The sequence below is a fragment of the Embiotoca jacksoni genome, unplaced genomic scaffold, assembly GCF_022577435.1.
Source record: "Embiotoca jacksoni isolate LCO1_2020_lvr unplaced genomic scaffold, fEmbJac1.0.p SCAF_13, whole genome shotgun sequence".
Lineage (NCBI taxonomy): Eukaryota > Metazoa > Chordata > Actinopteri > Embiotocidae > Embiotoca > Embiotoca jacksoni.
Genome location: NW_027185263.1, coordinates 16,561,353 through 16,583,353, shown reverse-complemented (window position 1 = coordinate 16,583,353; position 22,001 = coordinate 16,561,353). Strand labels below are relative to the sequence as shown.

Here is a 22,001-nt window from a genome sequence, read left to right as displayed (position 1 = left end):
TCCTCTAAATCCTACGCACTGGACCGTCGGGAGCAGAGAGGAAATATCTCTCATTTTGCATACTAGTTTGGTTCTAGCTGCCCATAAATTAAACTCTGAAAGTAACAGGAAGACAACAGTGTCCAGTAGTAGGATAATGTAAAAGAATAATAATAATAAAAAGTTTAACAGCATAACAAACCTTAAATTTAACCAGTCAAAGAGTTAGTCCAACCTGACTCTGAATACTTATACAAGAAAAATCAGGTATCTGGCTGCAATCGGCAGTAGGATTTAACAGACTCATAGGAAGGAGACTCCAGGAACAATTCAGCTCTAAGTAGACATACTGCAAACATAAATATTTCATTGTATTTAGTATCTGTGTATGTTATATATCACCACTAAAGATTTTACCAACCACACCAAAGCTGAAAAACGTAAATGGCTAAACAATTCTGATTCCTCATATCCACAAGTCAAACTCAATAGCAGGAAAACTCATATGTAGCCAGTTTTTACTGTAAAACAGATTGTAACCCTCAGAAAGGTGCTATACAGATAAAAGTATAAAGTGTTATTCCTATTGATCAATAGTTTTACTGAAAGAAATGTATGCATTTACATATGAACTTCCAATACCCGGCCGTAAAGTAGGGAGGCTGTAGCTCAGTCGGTAGAGTGGGTTGCACACTAATAGGAAGTTAAGTGGTTCGATCCCCGGCTCCTCCTGTCCACATGCCTAAGTGTCCTTGAGCAAGACACTGAACCATAAGTTGCTCCCGATGGCGTACCATCGGTGTTGTAAGTCGCTTTGGATAAACGTGTACAAACAAGCACGAGTGTTAGCTCAAACACAGCGATGCAGAGGGAAGCTTGTACCTGTTGGTGGCGCGTGCCGGAGAAGGTGTACTGGACAGAGTGTGGTGGGTATCGGCTCTGCTCGCTGCTGAAGCTCCCCTGGCTGGGGGGGTAGCCCGAGCTACTGGACATCCTGACTCAGCGCTCGTGGGCCGTTGCTGCTTCACGGATCAGAGAGTTTATCTAAACCATGTTTGGAGTCACAAACCACCTGCAAACAGAAATGTTCAGCCTTTAAAAGTCACATTTTAGACATTAAAATGCTTCTAGTCTCGCAAAGGCTGATTCTGGATAAAATGAATAGAAGTGAGATCACATTTAGGTCTCATGAGAAATATAAATGTTTAATGCACTCATTTCCCTGATACAGAGGGACATGTATCACCAAGTAAGATGGTGCCTGACGTAGGACCAGCGCATCCCCTTTGAACAACAACATTTGTAGCTTGATGCTTCATGAACCTGACACCGGACATAAAAACTATCCGCCTCAGTTTCTTGCCTTCTCTCATTAAACACAAACTTTGGCACGAGTTATTTTTCTGTGCGTTTTCTTTACGAAGCTGTAGGTCACTCGCTCTCACTGGGTTTACTTTCCTTAATGAGAAAGTTGGAGCGCTTGTTTGGATGCAGCTGTTGCATCAAAACGATGCAGCAGCTGCCATTGTCATTTAGAAAAAAATCACATTGATGCATGAAACAAGATTGCTTTTTTAATACAATTAAATGGAGCAGCCCTAGCTGCACCCTTTTCCACCGTGCTGTGCCAGGGCTGGAAAACATACATGACTGCACCCAAATATCAGCCTGCTACAGGGGATGAAAACATGCTGGTTCGTTTGCATTGCTTTTAACTACTCAAGTGTTTTAGCAGGCGCTAATCTCAGTATGCAGCAATGATGCCTTTATAAATAGTGTGTGTGTGTGTGTGTGTGTGTGTACTAAGCAGTCCTGACTTTTTACATGATCTTCATCATTTTATCAAATAATCAAAGAGGATGAGGCAGCTAATACCAAGTTACATGACGAAAATCCTCCTGCTGCCAAATCAGAGAAAATGTTGAACTGGAGACGAGCGCTCGTGTGTGGCCTATTAGGAATATAGCGTACACTCTCAATGGGCCTCACTGTGACTGTACTGATCTTATCTGAACAAGAAATTCAGTGCAGTTCATCGACTATCACCTTTCTCAAACATTTGAGTCTCTGTGTAGGTGAAGCACTGGCCTGCATCACTTCGTGTTATAATGTTAGAAGTAAATCCAAAATGAAACACGACAAAACCTTATGTCACTTCCACTTTAAGATGAGGATTTTAAAACAAAAAAAGCAGGGATGATGTTGCAACAACTGGTAAATAAGCGTCAGGCGATCAGACGTTTGTTCTCAGAAGATGGATAATTCAGTTAAGTGATTTGATTGTGGATGATTTGTGATTAACCTAGATTATTATTTAGTTTTTCTACAATGTACTCCTTACATCCATATTCACAATAATTTGCATAATTTATTTTCCAAAACACAAAAATGGGATTTGAAGATCCAATTAAAGAAAATAAATACTGTAAAAAAAAAAGCAACCAACATGAAGGGCATCTAAAGATGTGCTCAAATCTGACACGAGCCAGAACAAAAGAAAGGTCCATTAGAGTAAAGTTAGGTTAATCAAAACATTTGGATAAATACAATGCTAGAAAACGTATATGTAAATTACAGATAATTCAGTTTAATTCTAAATTTGAAAACATTTCATAAAGGAAACGCGATAAAAAATTATGAAGTATGAAAGACTAATATTGGCATCATACTGTATAATTGTACCCAAGATAAACAAATGAATCCTAGACTGGCATTTAAAGACACATTTCAGTAGTATGAAAATTAGAAAGTTTATTTTAGCTGCTCAGCATCATGTTCGACTGGATCAGTTCAGGACTGGACAAAAAAACATCCACTCCAAAAAGAAAGATTTATTTGTTCTGATTGTTTAGTGTTAATCAAAACATGCTACCAAACTAGAACAGTTTCTCCATCCTACTTTAGAGCAAATGCCTCACTAGATGTTTTTTTTTTTACTATTTTTGTCCGTCTTCACAGGGATACGTCATATGAATCTGTGCTCTGCTGCGTCTCTCCGTTTTATTCTAGGTCTGCGAGATTTACTGCATGACCACCACGCCAACATCGTATGATGTTAACTTTAGGGTTTGAAGAGCTACAACGTGCCACTATAACCAGGGCGGGGAAGCTGTGATTTTATTTCTCTCGCGTTTGGTCGGTCACAGAATACGAGATCTGCTATTACAATTTCAGAAACACTAAAAAATAACAAAGTTAGGTCTGCTGTTAGATGGCACTACGTCGTACCAATATTGAAAGCGCTGCCCATATTTTCCAAAAAGTCCCTGTAAAATGAGAGAACTTTCATTGTTGTGCTAAACACAAAGACACGTCATGAATCTTGCTATTAAAATATAGAAAAGGGAAAGTCTCATTTTGAGAAGCACCTTTTGGCTTTGAGCCAAACTGAGGCACCACAAATGAGTTCAGAGAAACTTGTCAATTTATAGAAGCAGAAATCTAAGTCAAAATGTTTGAAACAACAAAGGAGAAAGTGCTGAGCGAGCACCTAGCAGCACCACAGCTGCCTTATAGTATTATATATAATATTATATATAATATTACAACCACCTTTTGTGTTTTTCTGTAACTGTTGTGTTTTTCTGAACTTGATTTATTCTGATATTATCTTCTCCAGTGTCAGTTTAGTTGATCCCTGCCCAAACAATAATCAGCCAATCGATTGACATTGATAACACTGCTGAATAAGAAAAAGGCATAATCATAAATGGGAATACTGGAATCTTTTGAGGCGGTGACCAAATATTTGGCTGACTGAAAGACAAAATTAAATAAAAATTTTTTGCATATGTTTGTCATCTTTTCGGCGAAGTGTCGCTCCTCTACAAATCTTGTACAATTTTGCTCCAAGTATTACAAACACATTATTTGTTCCTCTGCTGCTCTGGACAGATGGGGGAAAAAAAAACAAAAAAACGGATTTACTGTGTTCAAAAATGCGTCACAGTTTGTTTCCTGTTTAGCAAGACCTAAAACCACTTAACTTATTACACTATTCAAAGTAAATGAGTGAGCAGTTTAATATAAATGTGCTTACCATCAGAAGCAACTGGCACAGCCTTGATTGGTGACCTAACTAGAAGTTGTTTCTCACAATATATAAACCAGGATTTCTTTTTTTTCTTTTTTTTTTTTTAACAAAGCAGTTTAAGCTGCATCTCTCTCTCTCTCATCCCTTCAAATAAGGAGTACGAAGGCAGATTAAAGAATTGGTACGAGCTCCTGGGTGTTCCCCTTCCCTACCTCTCCTCCGTTTTCAGCAGTTTAATTGTAGTATCCGACGGGGTTTGAGGCTTTTTGAGGACGTGCAATTTCGGGATGTAAAAATAATTCAGCTTCGGTCAACTGTCGTCGTTTAACGGTGAAGTTCCCACTCACATTTTCAACGGTCGCTATGACGACCTTCACGACCTCCGACCAGACAAACGAGACAGAAATGCTGCTGCTGGTTGTTGTTGTTGTTGTTGTTGTCTTTTAACACCACACAGTCATATAAACGCAGCTGGATTTGTAGCTTATCTTTTTGGTGGTGGTGGTGGTGGTGGTGGGGGGGAAGGGACTATTTCCACAACAGAGAGCATCTCCGGAAATTGCGCCGAAACCGTGCAAACAAAAATAATAAACGTCAGCTTTTAGTTGTTTGTTACTTTAACTCTCCGGTTTACGAGCACGACGTTTAAGATGTTGTTGTTGTTGTTGTTGTTGTTGTCGCTAGCTAGCTAACTTAGCCTGTATTTCACCTTTGAATTCTCAACCACGTCGCCATCTTGCGAGGCAGATTTTCATCGTAGACCAGGGCGCTTCAATAGCGTGCTAATTAAACACGGCGGTGTGCTGCACATGAGCGATTTGTACTCACCGCATATTTAGAGAATATACCGATGGGAGAGAAAGGCGGCCCTGGGCAGAAATAGGTGTCAATTGTTGATTGTAAATCCGCGGGTTGTGGGCTGTGGACGACTGGGCAGACTGAAGGCTGCGCCGCATTTGTCGGTCGATGTCCTGGCAGGGTGAAATACTTTGTCCCGCGTCGGATGAATCCTCGGGGAACTGGTATTCCTCAACAAATATGTACGCACAAAGAAACTATCCGTTGTATATTTACAAATAATACATGCTGTCGTGTTACTCTTTTGACAAACAATTTTTACAAATCAATTCAGTTTTTCTTTTTTTTATATATATCTTTCAGGACAATGCGGTGCGACAAGCTAAATCTTCCCCTCAAACATGATAATGTTCCTGATGTCAGTAATTTTCACTTTTCAAAAACACAGCTTTAACTCAGTTAATGAAATTGTCTTCTACGTGTTATGGTCTTCTTTTTTTAAGATACTCTAGAAAACGATCCCGCAATACAGTTATCTCTGTGTTTTCCTTATGAATTCATTTCAACTCAAGTGAAGTTACAAGCAACATTGACGCTGGATGATTAAAAAACAAAGCTATTGAGGGAATTAAATGTGAAAGCTATTGTTTTGTTATACTACTCCTTGTTGTATACCTTAAAGAATGTGTAAAAAGGATGTAAAGTATAGATATTTTTTTTTTACACATGGAACCATCGGCTCGTTAGACTTTTGTTTTTACACGGATTGTTTACAGCAACGGTCAAAAATAATGAGTATTTACTTGGTTGTCTTCATCGTTTTATCCTATCTGGCTTTGATAAAATGCATTTACTACCGACATCGGCGAACTTTTGCGAAGTCGTTCGCACGTGTCGTGAACGTTTTATCAGGCAGAGGAACGGACGGCGCTGACGTCAGAGCTCTCGTCGTAACTGCGCATCCGGATGATGAATGTTTGTTCTTCGCGCCAACGATTATTCGACTGGTTGAATTCAATGCCAGCGTTCACTTGCTGTGTTTATCTGAAGGTACGGTGACGGCACGCGTTGGTTTGCACCGATGACGAGAAGAATCGACGTTAAGTTTTGGAGACGTCGTGCGGCTCGTTGCTAACTAACGTCAGCTGGCTTCAGTCACGTGTTTTACATATGACCCGATATGTTGCATAAAGTAAAAAGACAGCTCCCACTAGTCCCCTACCACTCCTAAACGTTACATGATATTGGTTTGTCAATCAGTCAGCAAAATATCACGTTTGCATTTCCTTTAACAGTCTCACGTTTGAGGATTATTGCATTGAATTTAAGGGCTAAATAACATGCGGACATGCTGATTGTGTGCTGGAGACAAAGTGGGTTTAACTTGAAAAGTGTTGTTGCTACCTTATGACTCTTTTTGTGTTTTTTTTTTTATTTTAAAGACCAAACAGCTAATCGATTAATTGATCCAATAATCTGATTAACGGATAATGAGAATAATCCATGTTTACAGCTCTATTATGTGATGTTCAGGTAATAAACTGAGACAATCAGATATCAGAAATGTCTTTGCTGGTATTTTACATGTACTGTTTGAGTGTCTTGCACTAAATCACTCTGTACTGTCAACTATTGTAGGAGTTTACAAAGCCAACATTTGTTTTTCCAGTGGAGTGTGGAAGTATTTCATAAATACCAAGAGTTGTTGAAAGAATGTTAAAAGACCAGCTAAAGAAACTGTTTAGCATGTTTCAAATGACACCCAGATGTAATCTACTGACAAATAATTTGTCCTCTAAATATTATACAGGAAACTACTACAAACATGGAGCTCAGCGTAAACAAGAACTTCTCGACAGCTGTGCCGTGTTGGGGATCCCTGCCTCCAGAATCACCATAATAGACCATGCGTAAGCAGCCGTCTGCACCAAACACGTAACACACAAATTACAGCATTTCCCTTGTTTGCCTTTAATGATTTGTCGGCCGTAAGAACTTGTGCTGCTGAGGACTCAAATTTGTTCCCATTGCTCTGAGTTTTAGCTGAAGTTTAAAAAAAAAAAAAAAAAATCTTCAAACAAAATACACATTTGCTGCCTCAGGTCAAGTGTCAGGTCTCTCAGCATGTGTTCCTGTTGAAGGCCATCAGTCCCCTCCCCTCCACCCACTGTCTATCAGAACAAATAGAGAGTTGACCACAATTCCCACCCACCCATTCAATCTACAACAGATCCAATCCAGCCTGGCCTGATGTATTACCTCTGCATCAGAAATGAGGAGGCCTCATAGGCAGTGATTGGTCGTCCCTGTGGGACACAAAGCCCCCTAAAAAGCTTGAACATTCCTGACCAGCATCAATCTATTGGTCCTTTTTGTTATATATTTACATTTTAGTCATTTATCTACACTTCTATTCATATTGTATATCCATATCTAAAAAGTTTAAGAAGGCAAGTTTAAAAATTATAATAAAAGACAAATATATTTTTACTATCTTATATGACAAGTTTTTTTTGTTTTTTTTTCCCAAGTTATCCAGTGGGAGTTTTTCATTTTGCCTGTTTGCACCATGGAGCTGTTTGTATATCATGAGCAAATCATTCAATCTGTTTACGCAGTTGCAAAGGATGAAAGACTAAAAGTCAATGATCCCTCAGGGGAAATGGGGCACATCTGGATGACTAGACCCTAGTTTACAAAATGTTTTCAGGTATTTTTCATTTGCATTACCTTTTTTTTTCTTCACTACAAAATAAAATTCATTGTATCATATTTTGGCCATAACCACATACACTCCCTCATTCTTCAGCAGCTCGCTCAGATTTGTTGGGGAAACAATACCTTAGACTTAGAGGTCAGATTTAGGTTAAATACCAACGTGACAAGTCACTTTTAGTTCATGTTTGTTGCCTCAGAAAACATTTGAACATATCTACCCTCAGAGGTAGCAGTTGAAATGAAGGGCGTAACTCTGTGCAAGGCAACACTTTTCTTGTGGAAAATGAGTCGGAAGAAAATAGTTTTACGTTGCAGCTTTTGTTGCGGGAACATAATAATTTAAAGGCTTAAAGGTTAACTGTCTTTCATCTCACAGTAAGCAAATGTTTATGAACCAAATGCATCATGAGGGTTTAAGGCCGCAAATTAATGTCTTCTTTCTGGCTATTGACATAGTGAAGTTACACAGAAAGTTGTGGTAAAGGTTGTTGTTTTTTATTTTGTGTGTGTGCTGTAGATCACCCCTGCAGCTTCCCTTGAAAATGTTTTAGGTTTCTAAGAATCTCCAGGCTGCCTGCATGTGAGTCTCTACATGCTGGCTCGCCAGGAGAGCTGGATGAACTCTGGCACCAACCTGGACCTCACAGTAACAAGCTGGCTACCTGCCCGGGTTGTCTGCCCCCGGGAACATTGCTTGTGTGTGTGTGTGTGTGTGTGTGTGTGTGTGTGTGTGTGTGTGTGTGTGTGTGTGTGTGTGTGTGTGTGTGTGTGTGTGTGGCCGTCCGTCTTTGTGTGTCTGTTTGTCTGTCTGTGTCTGTGTGTATGTGTGTGTCTGTCATGCATAGACTGTGCAGTTTTATCATCTTGTGCACACAGAATATGGCTGAACTTTGATCTCAGAGCTGTCTGCACGTCTGATGAACTGGAGTGTTGCCTAGTTTCCCCTTTCTGTGTATTCTCTTGTTTGCCCCAAAACACACATCTAATCAGCACTTTGAGAGCTCAAGTCCCACTCACTCACATCCAAGCTCTCTATCTCTCATGCTCTCTGGCTCTGCTCCACCCCTCCTCCTCTTGTCCATGTCTGCTGAAGCCAACCGCCGAGGACTGTGGGATACATTTTGGCAACGCTCTGAGCGCTGCTAATGTAGGTCATTCCAAACTGTTTTTGTCTTTGTGCGTCCTTACACGGCCAGCCACACTTTGGCTTTGCTTTGAACCTTCTCTGCTCAAGTACGTGCAGTTGTTCATCCCAGCCTTGACCTCTCCCTGTTTTTTCTTCCCACGGCTTCATCCATCGTGCACAAACAGAGAAACACAGCGCAGTTGCAATATTTGCTCCAGTTTTAGTGTTTGCAACTTAAATGCACAAGTCAGAGTTGTGAGCTATAGAATTATAACCATCTGCTGCCAGAGGCTGTTTTTATTTAACTTTTTGAATAGAAACAAAAGCCCTGTGCATCTTATTTGTTTGATTTGAGCATATGCAAACAGTCTACACTTTATTAGGTACAACTAGCTAAAACAAATCCAGTCCTGGTGAATCCTACCAGCATGAAAATTATAATGTTCAGCTTTTGTTGAAACTGTTTGTCAGCAGTGTTGACTTTATTATCATCTGGGAGGTGTAGTTTATCATCTGGGAGGTGTAGTTTATGGGTCTGTGGAACTCTACTGTATTAAACTGAAGTATTTCCAATATTTTGTCTACCCATGTTTATCAGGACAGATATATTGGATCAGCTGATATTGGGCCATCACAGATATATCAGTGTATATACTGACCAATAATTATAAATTCCATGCCTTGTTTTTTCCTATATTGTCTCAGTAGCAGCTGTTCAATAAGTCAAAATAACTTTGAATAAATAACAGAACTAAAGCAATTTCTAATTTACTCTGAGCTTCTATTTTAGAATTATATTTGGAAAACAAAGTGTTCATATATCAACATATAGACCGATACCAACATATGTGACAGGCCAATATTTCGTCTGAGCGATATATCGGTCGGGCTCTAATTCAAACACGAACCAGGACGTGCTGTACAGCCTTGTCTTCCTACGTTGCCTACATGTATGTCAATCTATTGCCTGCAGCATGTCTCTGTACTATTATCTCCTTCGTAAGCGTGGTGTGCAGCAGAGCCTCCGCTGGACCTCCTCGACTTGAACTTCACAACAAATGCGCGCAGCAGCGTGGGTTTAGTTTCATGACGACAGATCTGCAACTGGCCGCGACTGTAGCCGACTTCTCCAAGATGACAGGAATAACACGTGAATTTGGTTTTAAAACAAAAAAGGCCCCAGTGCATGCTGGGACCTTTGTGATCAAGCTCAATCTGAGCACGCTCCGGTGCCACTCCGCTGCCGCTCCACTTGCTCTGGCTTGACCTCTGTCTGCTCCCTGCACTCGATTATAGCAGCTCACTGCACAAATCCATCCATCGCACTTCTTCATTGCGTTGTCCATCCACTGAACTGAAGCCTCTCTCTATCCCACCTCATGTCTGTCTGACTTCAGTAATTGTACGTCTCTGTTCACATACTTCAGATGTGCTTTAGATGTACGCAGACATCTTCTCTCACAAGTAAATCACCAACTGAAAGCTTTTATTTGATTGGATTAGTGTAATTCTTTGTGGGGATATAAACAGTGTTTCTGGAAAGGAGAGCCGTGCTCGCTGCAGTAACACCCTATCCCCACACAAGCTTTAAATATACATTGATCAGTGGTAAAAATAGCCCTCGCTGATTTATAAGCACACGGCAGTGCTCAGTAAACAGTGATGAGATGTTCCAGCCCTGCCACTGACCTCTGGCTGTGCTTTTACTCTACGTACATTTTTCAGTACCTCACAGCCAAACACTTGTTTTTCCATTTACTGAATCCCGCATCCGGCAACAAACTGTCCTTTTCTCACCGTAGGTTGCTTCTTTTTCAGCACAATTTACTTTCAAAACAACAGTCGTCGAGTTATTCTGTTATTGTTTTGCTTTATTTCCTCAACATGAGTGAACATTGGCAAATCCTACTCCCAGAACAGTCTGTAAATCTGTGTGAAACACGTGTTTGTTACGATAGTTGTAACTGCCTTATTACGGTGGGATACTGTAGGCGTAGTGGCATCTCAGCCATTCCCAGCAGGATATATAATCTGACTGTGTGGACAGAAGTCTGGCACTTTCACAGGCCTGTGGTCCATGTGACCAGACTAAACAAGCCTTCTCTGACACACACACACCCCCACACACACACACACACAGAATCCCTTTACTGGGCCAAAGTTCAACAACTGCATACAGATGCCTGCAAGCAATTAGACATCCACATGCAAAGCTACAAAGGGGCGCTAGGGAGGTTACTTTAGGACATTATGCACTGTTGCCATGGAGAAGCTGACACTCTGCCTGCATCCTGCTTGAGAAAGGTCAGGTGTCTTATATCTTTTGTTCACCCCCTCCCTCCTCCCGGGCTTGTGCTTAGCTACGGTTGTCAAGCAGTAATGTCTGAAATGATAAATGAATAAATGCAACAGTGGGAAAATCTGTTACATTGAACTCAGTGTGGTGTTATGATGGTTAATATTCATGTACTCTGGCCAAATTCGGACAAAAAGCTCTACCTGTTTTTATTAGCTTTCAGTCTAAAGCAGACTGAAACAAGGACATCAGGTTTTTATTTAATTTGTTCCCTCAGCATTTAACATCCAGTTGGATAATATTCTGTTTCACAGCACAATCCCACTCCAAACACACACACATACTCTCCTTAATATATGTAGGTCGCTGGTATCGAAGTGTCAGGGCAGCGCATTCACTCCATGACAGACAGTTTTAAACTATCTCTGAACCCCCGACCCTCTGCCCCTCCTCCCTGTTGGGACATAGTCGACCCCCCATAACCTCCGTAACCCCCCTCCACCACTCGCTCCAAAGGCCTGACCCTCACATCACTGGCAGCCAATAGATTTGTGTTCTAATCCATCACTTCCCTCTATGAGCTCCACTGTCCTGGTTCATTGTTAGCAAAGAAGGGGAGGGAAGCAACTGTTGACACACTGCCACACACACACACACACACACACACACACACACACACGCACACACACTTTACACTTTATATATACATGCATGTGGGGCTGCAACTAACAATTAATCTGCTGCTGGTTTCCTCGATTGATTATTTAGTCTTTAAAACATCAAATGTTGGCCATTTTAGCTTTAAACACGTCTGACTCAACTCATTGATTATCAGAATAATTATTGCTCTACTTGGTTGCATGCACCGTCACTCATGCTGCTCATGTGGCAGCCAAAGTGCACAACTCCACATCATGTCACAGACCTCTCTCCTCATCTTTTAGCTTGTTTTTAGTGAGGTTCAGAATTTATTGCGGGGATTTCACTTTACTTTGTTGTTCATGTTTTTTTATCAGCATAAAAAACAGAGAAATAAATACCATTGAACCAGCTGGATTCACTCTGCTTGAAATGCAGCAATGAGGACTTTGTTTTTAATAAGTGGACTAGTGGACTGATGGCTGTATTACACGTTAAGATAAGGGGTTGCATGAACTGTGTCAGACTAATTCATATCAAAGTGTGCCTCAGTAGATTTAAGCACTTCTCTCCTTTTATTTTATTTTTTTGTTTGGTTACAGTTTAGTTTAGGAGGACATTGAACAACTATAAAAAGCAATACTCATCATTTCAGCCACAATGGGACTGTATGAATGTCGAGTTGGCCAAGAGAGAAGACCAGCCAAGTGTGGTGTTTGTTGTTTTGGCCGTGTTTCCTCCAGGCTGCAGTTTTAGGTGAACACAATGCAAACGGCCTTCCGACCCTTAACCTGAGCACTTCCCACCACTCCTTCGTGTTTGCATTCCACAACAGCCCACTTTCTTATGCTGCATTAAATCTGCACTGTGAAAAAGCTCTGTTGCTTGGGATGGGAATAAGACTTCCAGCTACAGTGAGGTTGCAAAGCAGACACAATGCACTGCTGTATCTCAGTGAAGTCCTGTTCTAATATTAACTGGGTAGATAACAAGAGTCCCTTTTTTGCCCTCCAGAAATCTTCCAGATGATCCCAAAGCAGATTGGAGCACCTCACTGGTGTCCTCGACAATTGCGAAGCACATGAGAGCTCACTCCTTCAACATGGTAAGCTCAGCTCGTCCAATCCTTGCCTTTCAAAGCAGTGGCTTTTCTGTCATTTCCTGTTTGGTGTTAACACAATTTTCCTGCCATTCAGTGTAAGAAAATCATGTACTGTGTTGTTTTGTTTTCTTTTTGCCATATGTTTTGGCACCACAGCCTCCGAGTTCATTATCCCAGTTAGACTGTGGTCTAATCCTGTCAGCCGCCATATCTTTTTAGTGCAGCCCAGACGGCATTTTAAGCCTCCTTCAAACCAGGGGAAATGGCCTCTGCTGCAGTAGAAAGTTTGGATGTAATTTCGGTGTTTACACAAAGATTCTTATCGTCTCCAGAGCAGTTCCGAGCTAGTAGCTAATGGGAATGTGGCGAATTTAGAATCAAAGGTCTTTTTTGTTTTGTTTTGTTTTTTTATCTCAACAATCCAAAATAGTCATTGCTCTGAAAAACAGGAAGTGAAAAAAAAGTGCAGTTCTTGGTAGATGATGAAGCACAGCTGGGTTCTTCTTTCCTTTAGTTACTGATCTCTTTCTCTTATCAAAGATCCCAAACAAACACACCGTCTCCTCCCATCCTGCCAAACACCTCTAGTCCAAAAAGTAGGCTGGGGAATCATGTTAGTCACACAGAAAACACATCTATGATTGCAGGCATGGTGAAGCACAAACATAACAAACAGTTCATTTTCCTTCTCTTAAACTGTATATCCCCCTTTTGTTTTAATATCTTATCTTGTTTTTCCACATAAAGATTCAATGGTCAAAAGTTACTTATATGTGGCGGTGAGGACCTTCAATTTATGTTTGATTGCAAAGATGCAGACATGGAAGAATACGCCTGAATGCAGCAAATGCTCCAGTCTTATAGGTGCAATATGTAAGTTTTAGGTTTATCTTAAAACATTCACAAAGTAACTGAATTTATAGACAGAAATGTAAGAACTAGTAGTGTTGATGTTTTGTCAGAGACAGCTATGTATTGTGCTGTACAGATGTCTGCTGATTTGAGCATGCTAGCCCCATCCTGTAATACCGCCCTGCTCCACAAGAGGTGACAGTGAGTCAGCGTGTCCAGTCTGCCCTCAGTCCAACATGAGAGGAAGAGGAGGGAGAGGAGGAAGAGGAGGAAGAGGAGGAAGCATTTCGTTGTAAAAGTTGTAAAAGTAATGGAAATGGAAATATAACCACGGCAGAAATTCTTAAATGAATTGAAGCAAAACAAGAGTTAACATTGGTGTTTCTTTCCACCACTAGAGACAGCTATGAGTGAGTTAAGAAATTAAGTTGTGCAGTTTCTTCTCAGCTGTTAATGCTAACGGTCGCATTTGCAGAGTTAATATATTTAGTTTGCTATTTATTGATACGCAGTTCAGACCATTTAGAGTAGCTGGATGTGATTAGCTCTATTAGCTTGTCATCTAGCTATCTGCTAAACTGAGGCAACATTATTTAGCAAACAAACTACAATCATCAATTATTTAAAAATAAAAGCAGACTAGTTGCTTACAGCAAACCGGTGCAACTCTGAGAGCCTCAATGAGGGCAAACTGACTCACTATCGCCTCCTAACGTATGAAGTGGTATTACAAGATGTGACTTAATTCTAACACACTGCTCCTTTAGCACTTTTTCTTCTCCCTTTGACCTGATTTTTCTCCACCTGTTTCCACTGGCACACACTCCAGTGAGAAACTGAAACCCTTCCACTAACCCAAGAAGAATCTCTCCCTCTGTTTTTGCCTTGGTTTACTTAAATTCACTTTTAGATACACAGATTCAGGCTTTCCATCCACACAGTGAGATATTTTGTTGTTTCAGGTGCTGACCTTCGATGGAAGAGGAGTGAGTGGCCATGCCAACCACGTAGCCATCCATAAAGCTGTCAGGTACAAAATTATCTTTGAGGTTTTGCCACCAGAAAAAACATTGTTGTTGTTTTGTTTTTTTAAAGTCCCTGAACTTAAAGATGTCATCCTCATTGATATTATGTGGCTTAAACACTGAAACCAGCCCACCATCCAGGAAACATTTAGACTCTCATCAACATCCCTCTCTCCAAATCCCCCCCCCCCCCCCACACACACACACCATGTTTTTCAGAATTGGTCTGTTACATAGCTGAGAGGTCATCCAAACAGTCCTCAGAGGCACTCAGCTCTGCTCCCAGCAAACAGCAGTAAATCCTGGCCCTGAAGTGGTGAGGTGGGAGGGCAGCTTTGGTTTGGAGAGCCCAAGCAAGCAAGTTGCATCAGACTGTTGGTTTAAAAAAAAAAAAAAAAGTGTTTTGCACTGAAGTTAACATGGCGGTCTCCGTCCTGCATTTTACTGTCTGCCGATTGGGTCGTGGTCTTTTCCCTCGTTTGACTCTGTGTCGATCTGTGTGCCACATCTGTTGATGAGATATGAGCTCTTCAAATCCCGACTCATGATTCCCATTAGGCTGGACCTCAGAGGGGCTGTTTACAGTTTCCCTGTGCTCTAAATCTGCTGTTGTTTTTTGTCAACATGTTCACAGGAAAACGTGACTGTTTCCACTTACTGGTGTGTTGTATCGTTTCGTTCACAATGATATTGATATAATTATTAATATTATTAAAGAAAATAATGGTGTGATAATGGCAATATTCCAACTTGTTTATGTAACTTGCGCACAGCAGCAACAGGCATGACTGAAAGTGGCTCCACAGTGGAGCAATTTAATCCAAAAAGAGGAGCAAGTTCAGCCGTGTGGAAGGAATTGGTTCCAAAAGTTCAGATGTACAAACAAGTCATAGTGGTCGTAGGTTGATCAGGGCAGCCCAGATGTTCCAGCTCCTCCTGGGGGATCTTAACGTGTTCCCAGGCCTAATAAGAAATATAATCTTTCCACCCTTTCCTTGGTCTACCTCAGGGTCTCCGACCAGTTGGAATTGACGGTGCCTGAGAGGGAAACTGCGTCAGCTGGCTCCTTTTGAAGTGAAGGAGCAGCAGCTCGACTCCAAATTGCCCCCAGAAAAATAGTATTCAGTATTTTTATTTTGTCATGAATATCGTTAACCTAAAATATTCTGATATTATTTTAAGACCATATCACCCACCCCTACCTCCACTGACTTGAAGACGTGCTGTTGTCGTAAAAGTACAATCTTGGAAACACATTCCCAAACACACGCACTCCGGCCATTTCTATCTCGGGTTTCTACCACAGACCTTTTCAGTAAGACGTGTTCCCGCTTTGATCATGTTTGAATCAGATGACATTGCTGCAGGCGACACTGTGTTTATTATTTGTTCCTCTTACAGACACCTGGCTAATACTGGACAAGTACCTAATGGTAAGTTTGACACAAAGGAAATGTTCAAGAGATTTACAGTTGTATGCCGGTTTAGATTTACTGGTCACTCTCAGATAAGTTGTCTCTAAAAGTAAAAAAAGTAACTTGTTTGGAGAAAAACAAAGTAGTGAAGTGCGATAACAAGGAGTACATGAGTACATTAAGCTTTAAGCTGCACTTTAAATCAAAGACAAGACAGAAATGACTTGCAGGAGAAGCACCACTTCTCCAGGCTGCCCTCTCACACTGAGAGCCCTGTGGAGGACTGAACACTGATTCAGACCGGGTGGTTCGTTACTGTACAGCTCCCTCTTCTGTTCAAAAGTGGCTGCATGAGTCTCTTGTCTCCTTTGTACATTCTGGTCTGCTGGTGGCAGCCTGGTGCATCAGTGGCAATGCAAACATGCCCTCAAACTACATATCGTCGTTCCAAATGTTTGTTGCTCGCAGATGTTAGAATCAGCGTTTCTTTGAATCTTTACTGTGCAGTCATAATCAACATCTATGTCTTTGACTTTGAATTTCAACCCACAGAAAGCGACTTTTTACTTTCAGTTGCTCCTGAAAGGTCTTACACTCATGATGATACCGGAGGGGAAATCTCTTGAGCTGAATGTGAAAGGAAAAGTAGACCACTGAAGACGGGAGGCAGCGTGTTACAACAATCCTGCTGCTTTGCCAGTTCAGAAAACATTAAAGCCTACAGAGAACAGCTAATCATTAAAGTTTGAGTAGGCAGCATGATAAGAAACAAGCAGGCCCATGTAGTTAATTGTAGGAAGACATCATCGTCTCAGTCCTGAGGCCTCAGCAAGCACACACAGTGACCTCAGTGTGCCTGAACAATCTTAAAAAACAGCAGGAGTGCCATTAAGCACGTTAGTTTGCCACCAGGTATTTTCACCTCACTGGTTTTACTGTAGGCTCTAGAGGGGAAGGGGGGGAAGCCAGGAGGGAATTAGGCCCAATGTTAAGCCTCTTCACCTGGCTGGACAGCAAGACTCCCTCCTCTTTACCTCCAGCTTCAAGGTCCGTGCGCCCCACACACTCCTGCTGCTTGTAAATGTTTTGAAAGAAAGAGATTGAACGTCTTTGCTCCATGATATTTTTGTACAGAAGAACAGCCCGAATGCAGACCCTGAACAGTGGCCGGGTTAGCCGTCTGCCTCTGTAGGGAGCCTTTAATCATGTCAAAAGCTGACTGGGTCCCTTGTCTTCCTTTTCAGACTGCTGTCTGCTGTCCCTTGTAACTGTTGGCCTCCTGAGGAAGTACATGTCCTTCCTGGAGCTCCCCCTCAGCTGGCTGCTGCCCTCATGTCTCCGCTGCATTATAGGCTCACAGGGCTACAAACAAGCCAAAGTAAGCCTCCGAGTAGACAGCTTGTTGGCAGGATTGTCTACTCTTTGAGGGCATGTGTTTTTAGCACATTATAGTGAGGCTATGTGCTGAAGAGGCAATATTTAAAGTTAAAAAAATAGTGTAAAGTACTGAGTTTGGAGGGTAAATGTTTTCTTATCAAGCTAATGAGTACATTTCCACACACACAAGCTCAAAACATCATGCTACCCCCCTCTTTCCCTTTCCAGGCTGCCATGCTATGTCATCGCACTCAACTTTTGTGGTTCCGTTACCTCTACGTCACCTTCTCTCGGTACATGTTCGTAAACACGTTCCAAGTGATTCCACAGGGACCAAAGAACCTGAAGATCTATTAAAACGCACTGATCACTTCACTTTCTGCCCTCACACTACAGGAACTGCTCAAATGCAGTGGTAAGGAGTGAATTTAGTAGCCGTTTTCAATGTTTTTGATATTTTATTGAATGTACCAGCTAAAATATTTTCCTTAGCACTTTCAAACAAAGCTGACAACCATTTTGAAAGAATATGTAACAATATCAACAAAAACTTCTTGTCTTTTTACTTCAGAAACCACTTTATTGTTTCCAGTCGTAACACTGTATTAAAATCACTGATTATTTGAGTTCATGGGATTCCGTTTTTTTTTTTTTTTTTTTTTTTTCCCATTGTATTATTTAAAGGATCAAAGAAGCTACTGTTTAATATTTCTGACATAATGCTGATTCTTATGTCACAGCGGTGTTATTTTTGCTGTATGTCCGCCTCAGGTTTGGACATGTCTCTGATGCTGGTGTGAGCCCGCATGCTTTCTTCCCACTTCTCCCCACGAAACTCCTCCACAGTGACACCGAGCATGGTACCTGCATCCAGACAGTGTGGGGCAACACCTGGGAAGAAAACAGGAGAAGTCCTTTGATCAAAACAGCCCATTGTCTCCTGCACCTTGTGGCACCCCAAGGGGGCGCAGAGGCAAGATTCAGGGATAAAACAGGAGATTCAGAGACATTATCTACGTAACCGAAAGTGTCCTTTAATAAGCAGGTCAGGGTAAAGCGGGATGAGGCCAAATTTAACTAAAGATTCCTCCCAGTCGGGGTCGTTGCCTTTGGTCTACACCATGTGAGAGATGATTCCTCCGTCCTGTTAGAGCAGAGGAGAGCGATGAGTCCGCTGTACTACCTCCTATCTGACGCCGCCCCTCTCCACCGGTGCAGGGGATCCTTGTCGTCTTCTTCTTCATATTGTTCTCTCAGTTTGTCTCCTCGCCAAGCTCCTTTGACATCTTCAGTCTTTCTTCTTCACTCTGGACCAGCCTGCAGGGCAGGTCTGGGTTGGAGCTGGCCAGGTGGCCCAGTCTGTCTCCTCAGTCTGTTGCTCAGCTCTGTGAACATATACTCACTCACTCCAATTAGCTGATGGCCTGCAGGTGTGACCAACCTAGTGGCTGCAGCACCTGCACTGGATAGTAGATTCCCTCTGTCCCCTCCTGCAATCTGAGCTTGGGTATCTGCCTCCTGGGCTGTGTCTGCTCAGCTTTCCCCCCTGGTTTGCCACACACTCCCTCCACCAGCTCCAGGTGGGGGCTAGGAGCATCAACTCAACGAACCAGCATTCAGCTCTCCTGGACAGGGCCTCTGCGTTTCCATGAGCTCAACAGAAAAATCCTTGTTTTTCTTCGTCACTTCAGTTATCTGCTGGCAGTTCTCTCAACAACCTCTAGGTAGGCATCTGTCATCTTCACCAGTCAGTAGAATCAGGCAGCACATTTTTTTGATATTTCTATTGGTTGCACAGAAGACATCAGTTGAGTAGGTGGTCCTTCAATGTGGCCCAGGATACAAGAATGTGTCCATACAGTTCTCAGACCACCTCTGATTGTGGTCTGAGTAGATAATATCTTACCTGTATTTTGAGCTGCCCCCTTTGTGATTGGATCACCCAAGATGCATATCAATACCACGACTGAACAGGGCCAATATCCAAAATAGACCATTTGACTTCTATCATGAATATAACATTTCTGTTATCTATGTAAATGTAGGGCAATAAAAAGCAGACCAGGTCAGTTATTTTGGAGTAAACACGGCAGGATGATGAAATACGTTTTCAACACATGAGGGTGGTGTGACTGTCTTGTGTCAGCAGCCAGAGGTCATACCATATCCATCAGGGTTGGATCGTGGCGTATAGAAACTTTGGACTCCACAGGTTTTACAGAAGGTGTGTTTAGCAACGTGAGTGTTAAACGTGTACGTGGTCAGATTATCCAAGCCCTGGGAAGAAAAGAAAAACTTTTCATTTTAAAGATAAATTAGATCAAATGATGCGTTTGAGACAGAGTTTCTTACCTGTAAGAGCGTGAAGTGATTTTTGGGAACAATGAAATGATGGTTTTGCTTCTTTGTGCAAACGCTGCAACTGAAGAAACACACAAATTACTGATTTACAACCAAATAAAAGTGTACAAGCAGCATTGTTTGAAATCTCTTTGACGTGTTATGTATGTATGTTTTACCCAAACCTAACGGTGTCTTGATTGCTTTGTAATGATTACATTATGAGACAGTCTAATTGAATTAATTATCCATACTTGCAATGAAAGACATGGAGGTCTGGGGAACTCCAGACTTCAAATCTTACAGCCCCACAGTGGCAGCCGCCGGTATGTTTCACAAGGTCCATTCTGTTGGTAAGAAGAAATAACAAACCATCAGCATGAATAGATACGGTACATACAGATCTGAGTGTACTGGGATGGTATGACTTACTTCAGGTGAAACTGGTGTGATGTGTTCGTTGTGAAACCTGTTGACGTGGAGCTTGATACAGTCAGCCTAATTAAAGTCCATCACAGATAGATAGCTTCGCCCTTTGTCTCATTTACAACTACTCATGACGTCAGTGAATATTTCAATCATAAGACCAACGTCAAATTTGCTCTCCCAAGCCATGAACACTTTTTTTATTTCTTTTGATAATTACTTACTAAGTACTCAGCTGGACCTATTTTCTGTTTAAAATGTTATTTTCTAGGAACTCTTTGAGTCGCACCATAATTAGTCCAAGCAAGGGGCAGGGCAAAGTACAGCAGACTTGCACAAACACATTCCTCAGGGGTTGAACTCGATCAGTCAGACGCCCAGCTCTGTGTTGGAAAACGTTGGCTTGATGCGTCACGTGTTGGGTGTCATATGACACGGGTGTTGGAGGCTGGGGTGGGGTTAGGGGAATGCTGTGACCCAAATACATAAATTAGAACTCCAAGAGCTGTATCATATCTGTGACCCAAAAATAGAGGCCCAGTAGGATACAGACCCCCCCCTATCCGATTCAATTCAGTGTCACAGATATCATAAATGGTGGGAGCTAAAAGTGGGCACGAATCAGTACTTGAAGCTGCAAATGATTAAATTATACAAACATCTGCCTCTCTTATCAGAGCCCTGTGATAGTTCCTGTAACTCATTTTGGAGACTACTGACCCCCAGTAAATTGCAGATGTTCAGTATGCTTAATCAAATAGGTCACTCTGCAGGAAACTAATGAAACTCAAAGGCTTGACAAATAAGGTACAGAAACTCATATAACATCTGACCCGTCAGAGCTGTTCAGCTCATGGTAGAAAGATTACAATGTCCATAAGGCAGGAAATAATCTTATGTCCTGTTAAAAACCAAAATGTTGATGATTGTGTTCAACATTGTAATCTGGTTGTGTTTTTTAACTCCTGTCATAAATTCATCTCAGGACAGAAGACCTGAAAATCTCCCCTAGATTATGTTTATCATGACGATGAGAATTAGGACAAAACTTTAAGTGCCAGACACTGCTTTTACTTTACAAGAACTTTACCATACCTATTTCCCTGTTTAAAGTGGTGACACCTTGATTAAAAACCCAAATTGGCATGTGAATATACTACTCAGATCTATTCAGTTACATTGCAGCAGATCACTCAAGCCTGGGTACATAAGCACATCAGGTCTCAACCATAACCTTACAGTATTTAGGTCACGATCATGCAGTTTATGGTCACGAGTGATATCGTGTATTCAGTATCAGCAAATACTCCTCGTTAAATGACCTATTTTGTAGTGGTGATGGCTGGCTATGAGTTCTTAATGTATTCTTTATTTAGATGGTCTGGATAACGAGATTGGCTTGCTAGAAAATAAAATTAGGACGGCAAAAGAGGACATTTAGCAGTGTTTTCTTTGCCTAAGATACCCTGCTGTCTCAACAGCTGGTGGCGCGTTTACGAAGCACGTTTCCATCTGTTAACAGGGTCGTTTAATGGAGCTCGAGTCCTGTCCACACATGCCCCCTCTTGCATGACTTTCACATAAATGGCTTCGTATATATTTAGACTTGACACATTCTGATACCACAATATACAGGAAGGTCCATTAACGTGTAGGACGTAGCCTGCACTGTTGTAGCCGACAATTATACAAAACTTTGTGTATTTAGGTCACAAATAGGTCTGTGTTATGACCTCCCAGTCAGAAGCATAACTTAGTTATTAAACATGACTTACTGTAACACAGCAACCAATCAAAGGTCAAACAAACAACTGCGCCATCCAATCAGGAGCTGGGAGAAAGTTCCTGTTGCTGTGGTGGTTCTAGCAAATTCTA

General features: G+C 41.6%; 3 protein-coding genes across 11 annotated transcripts in view; 1 reads left to right on the top strand and 2 right to left on the bottom strand.

The window, feature by feature from the left end:
- The window catches only part of ncor1 (nuclear receptor corepressor 1), a 55,122-nt gene extending 50,098 nt beyond the window's left edge, over window positions 1-5,024 (bottom strand). For 2 of the 9 annotated variants that reach the window (XM_069146954.1, XM_069146957.1), the window contains exons 1-2: window positions 4,841-5,022; window positions 862-1,051 (exon numbers count right to left, since the gene is read on the bottom strand). In XM_069146954.1, coding sequence (XP_069003055.1) covers window positions 862-972 — 111 coding nt within the window. In that variant the 5' untranslated portion in view covers window positions 973-1,051; window positions 4,841-5,022. Of the gene's footprint in view, window positions 1-861; window positions 1,052-4,018; window positions 4,791-4,840 lie in introns of those variants that run through there. The other 7 variants (XM_069146958.1, XM_069146960.1, XM_069146956.1 and 4 more) reach the window with 6 other exon arrangements.
- A 556-nt stretch (window positions 5,025-5,580) lies between these two features.
- pigl (phosphatidylinositol glycan anchor biosynthesis, class L) lies at window positions 5,581-17,989 on the top strand. The gene is made up of 7 exons (XM_069146966.1): window positions 5,581-5,860; window positions 6,621-6,720; window positions 12,604-12,694; window positions 14,506-14,573; window positions 15,970-16,001; window positions 17,228-17,361; window positions 17,589-17,989. Exons 1-7 carry the CDS (start codon window positions 5,602-5,604, stop codon window positions 17,715-17,717), a joined length of 813 nt encoding a protein of 270 aa, XP_069003067.1. The 5' UTR covers window positions 5,581-5,601; the 3' UTR covers window positions 17,718-17,989.
- A 40-nt stretch (window positions 17,990-18,029) lies between these two features.
- Window positions 18,030-21,933, bottom strand: cenpv (centromere protein V). The gene is made up of 6 exons (XM_069146967.1): window positions 21,902-21,933; window positions 20,133-20,169; window positions 19,955-20,047; window positions 19,713-19,782; window positions 19,523-19,637; window positions 18,030-18,251 (listed from the first exon to the last, which is right to left on the bottom strand). The coding sequence occupies exons 3-6, from the start codon at window positions 20,044-20,046 to the stop codon at window positions 18,106-18,108; spliced, it is 423 nt and encodes a 140-aa protein (XP_069003068.1). The 5' UTR covers window position 20,047; window positions 20,133-20,169; window positions 21,902-21,933; the 3' UTR covers window positions 18,030-18,105.
- Window positions 21,934-22,001: the final 68 nt, after the last annotated feature.